Raw genomic sequence first — 4077 nt, forward strand, 5'->3', positions numbered from 1 at the left:
CTCTACTCTAAAGTCATGGGTGGGTAACTGCTCGAATGGAAGAGCAGAGAAGGGTGTTAAACTACAACCTCCTCTTCCTCTGTGTGATGAAGCCTCTCCTTTGCGCTGCAGGTAAAGAAGAGTGGATCTCGTACTCCCAGTGGAACCAGCAGCTCCAGCAGGCCTTTGAGGCGGCCTACTGGGTGTCTGGGGACGACCCCAATGAGAAGCACCCTGACCTGGTGCACAAGAAAGGCATCTATAAGGACAGCTATGGGGCCTCTAGCGCCTGGTGTGACTACCAGCTGAGACCCAACTTCACCATCGCCATGGTGGTGGTGAGTCGCCCGCATGTCATGATCATGTTCAAAGGAATGCATTGCAGGAGCCTCTGGTTAGTTTGGGACCCCTGCTGGAGAGGGGCTGTCTTCTGGATTGTGTGGGGTGCTGGCGTGATTCGGTTGTCCCGCTCTGTCTCAAGGGCTCCAGAGCTGTTAGCTACAATACGTTGGCCAATAGCAGGGCCTGGCGTGATTGGCCGGTTGTCCCGCTCTCTGTCTCAAGGCTCCAGAGCTGTTCACGGTGGAGCGGGCCTGGAGCGCTCTGCAGGTGGCTGAGAAGAAGCTCCTGGGACCCGCGGCTCTGTCCCAAGGCTCCATGAGGTTCAAGAAGCTCCTGGGACCTCTGGGCATGAAGACCCTGGAGCGACCTTCCAGCTCCCTCGTGGAGAAGAGCCCTGGGAGGCGGCCTTCTCTCTCGTGGTGGGCGACACTCACCCCTAGCCGTGACCCACCGCTCCACGAGCGGCTCCGATGCCGTGAGCGGTGCTCCGGTCTTCATTGAATGTATTTTAACTCTAAATCTGTCCTTCTGGTCACATGACATCTATTGTTCTGTCCATCACCTGGAGAGGATCCTCCTCTGTCTCTCCTCCTGTAGGAGCGCTGACGCGTGATCGCTTCCACGAGCGGTTCGGCGTCAGTGAGCGGTGCCCGGCCTCATTGAATGTATTTTAACTCTAAATCTGTCCTTCTGTACACATTACATCTATTGTTCTGTCCATCCTGGAGAGGGATCTCCTGTTGCTCTCCAGGTTTCTTCCCTTTTTTTCCCCCTGAAGGGTTATTTGGGAGTTTTTCCTGGTCCGATGTGAGGTTTTGGGGCAGGGATGTCTATGTGTACAGATTGTAAAGCACTCCGAGACAAATTAGTAATTTATGAAATTGGGCTATACAAATAAACTGAATTGAATTGAATGTGTGTGTCCGTGTGTTGTGTAGTGACATGGTGTACTGCGGTGTGTATGACAACGCTCTGGACGACGACAACTACAACCTGGCCAAAGGCTTCAACTACCACCAGGGGCCGGTGAGTGTGACGACCACCTGCTCACACACACACTGCAGGTGTGTGAGCAGCACACGCACACAGGCTGCTACCTGTGCAGGGGTTAGTGTCATGGAGGAGGAAGACGAGGAGGAAGGGCGAGCAGAGGACGCCTGTAGGTGTCAAGCTGGACCCGATGCTCACAAGGCCCGCCCCTCTGCACTCTCTGGAGTAGATCTCTCTGGAGTAGATCTCCCAGGAGCCTCTAGAGTTTCTTAAACGTCCCTCTAGGCGACGCTGAACCTCTGAATGATGACTCTGTCGTGGACGAGTTCCACAGCAGCGCTCTGAAGGCTGGAGGAAGGTCCAGAACCACACCAACCTCCCTCTGGTTCTGACTGTTTGTGTGTGTGTGTTTTTGTGTGTGTGTGTGTGTGTAGGAGTGGCTGTGGCCGGTGGGTTACTTCCTGCGTGCTAAGCTCTACTTTGCCAAGAAGCTGGGAGAGGAGATCTACGCTGAGGCCGTGACGCTGGTGAAGAACGTCCTGTCTCAGCACTACACCCACCTGGAGAGGTGAGCCTAACCACGCCCCAGCCCCCTCAGCTGAGCCTAACCACACACCCTCAGCTGAGCCTAACCACGCCCCCACCCCCTCAGCTGAGCCTAACCATGCCCCAGCCCCCTCAGCTGAGCCTAACCACGCCCCCTCAGCTGAGCCTAACCACGCCCCAGCCCCCTCAGCTGAGTCTAACCACACACCCTCAGCTGAGCCTAACCACGCCCCAGCCCCCTCAGCTGAGCCTAACCATGCCCCAGCCCTCAGCTGAGCCTAACCACACCCCGCCCCCTCAGCTGAGCCTAACCATGCCCCAGCCCCCTCAGCTGAGCCTAACCACGCCCCCGCCCCTTCAGCTGAGCCTAACTACGCCCCTTCCCCCTCAGCTGAGCCTAACCACGCACAACCTCCTCAGCTGAGCCTAACCACGCCCCCTCTGGTATTCCCCTGTGAATCATGTGGGTGCCCTGGTCGGTCCCTTCGAGGTCCTCGTGCTCTGTAGCGTGTGATCTCTGTAGCGTTGGTAACTGTTGGTCTTCCTAGGTCTCCATGGAAGGGTCTGCCGGAGCTGACCAATGAGAAGGGCCAGCACTGCCCGTTCAGCTGTGAGACCCAGGCCTGGTCTGTGGCCACCGTGCTGGAGGTCCTCTACGACCTCTAAACGCCCCCTGAAGGGAGCAGCCCTACTTCCTGGAGTAGGCCACTGTAGACACATGGCTTGTAGACGCACACAGAACCACACACACACACACACACACACACACACACACGCTCAGTCCACTGGCTCTAGTCACACTAGATAGGTGACGCGAGGGGTGGTTCCTCCTTCCCTCTCGCTGGGTTCACTGCTACCCTGCCCACCGCCTGCCAGGAGCTCCTGAGGCTCCCCTCCCATGTGGTAGTCCCCTCAGTCTGTAACGGCCCCCAGGGGCCCTCTGGCATCACGTCGCCATGTTGAGAGCTGCGTGGAGGCAACCCCTCAGTCAGAGCTATGATCTGAATTACAAATGTAGCACCATGGCACATGTGTTAGCTTGAATCCCTTCACTGGTAGGGTTGGGTTAGAGGTTAGAGGTTATCCTCATAACTCTACTCTATCCTCATACCTCTACTCTATCCTCATAACTCTACTCTATCCTCATACCTCTACTCTATCCTCATACCTCTACTCTATCCTCATACCTCTACCCTCATAACTCTACTCTATCCTCATTACTCTTCATTAAGTTCATGAATGTTACACACGTGTTAATATGTAATATGTCAGAAGTTCACCGTGAAGCATGAACTAATCCTACTGAAGCAGAAATATGAAATACACCTAATTGAAAGCGAGCGTTTGTGTTCTTGAGTTGCTGGCAGCAGATGGAGAACCCGTGTTCCTCGTCTCTCCCATCGTGATGTCTCTGCATGTGAAACCTGTTGCAGCTCATTAAAGGATGTGACTCCACGCTGTCTGTCTGTCTCTGAGCCAGAAACATGGGGCTCACGTACATTTTGTCATCAGATTTATTGAACTTCATAGAGAATAACTTGTTTACTAGTACGAATAACAATATCAAGATTCAAGATTCAAGATTCAAGATGTTTTATTTGTCACATACACACACAGGGTGTGCAGTGAAATGAAAGTGGCAATGCTCAGCAGGAATGTGCAAGGGCAACAAGTACACACTATTTACAAATAAAAAACAACACAATATTTACAGTAAGTGTGTGTGTGTGTGTGTGTGTGTGTGTGTGTGTGCCTAAGAGGGGCAGTTGTGTGGGTCTATGTGGGGGTCCTGGTGAGGTCGGAGTTCACAATCCTGATGGCCTGAGGAAAGAAACTCCGTCTCAGTCTCTCTGTTCTTGCAGACACGGAGGCGCCTGCCTGACCGCAGCAGCTGAAACAGTCTGTTGTTGGGGTGGTGAGGATCCTTCATGATCCTGCTGGCTCTGGTTCTGCACCTCCTGTACAAGTCCTGCAGGGTGGGAGTGTAGTCAATAGTGCGCTCAGCCGAACGCACTACTCTCTGCAGAGCCTTCCTGTCCTGAGCGGAGCAGTTGCCAAACCAGGCTGTGATGCTTCCTGTCAGGACGCTCTCTACAGCTCCAGAGTAGAAGGACTGAAGGATCCTCTGGGAAACTTTAAATTTCCTCAGCTGCCTGAGGTGGTAGAGGCGCTGCCTTGCCTTTCTCACCAGAGTGTCTGTGTTTGTTGACCATGTCAGAT

The 4077-nt window shown here is 54.0% G+C and overlaps 1 protein-coding gene across 1 annotated transcript; it reads left to right on the top strand.

The window, feature by feature from the left end:
- Positions 1–6: 6 nt before the first annotated feature.
- LOC130199566 (glycogen debranching enzyme-like) lies at positions 7–3312 on the top strand. Its single transcript, XM_056423188.1, has 5 exons — positions 7–317; positions 544–641; positions 1260–1347; positions 1746–1879; positions 2406–3312. The coding sequence occupies exons 1-5, from the start codon at positions 36–38 to the stop codon at positions 2521–2523; spliced, it is 720 nt and encodes a 239-aa protein (XP_056279163.1). The 5' UTR covers positions 7–35; the 3' UTR covers positions 2524–3312.
- Positions 3313–4077: the final 765 nt, after the last annotated feature.

Source organism: Pseudoliparis swirei, chromosome 9 (genome assembly GCF_029220125.1).
Source record: "Pseudoliparis swirei isolate HS2019 ecotype Mariana Trench chromosome 9, NWPU_hadal_v1, whole genome shotgun sequence".
Taxonomy (NCBI): Eukaryota; Metazoa; Chordata; class Actinopteri; order Perciformes; family Liparidae; genus Pseudoliparis; species Pseudoliparis swirei.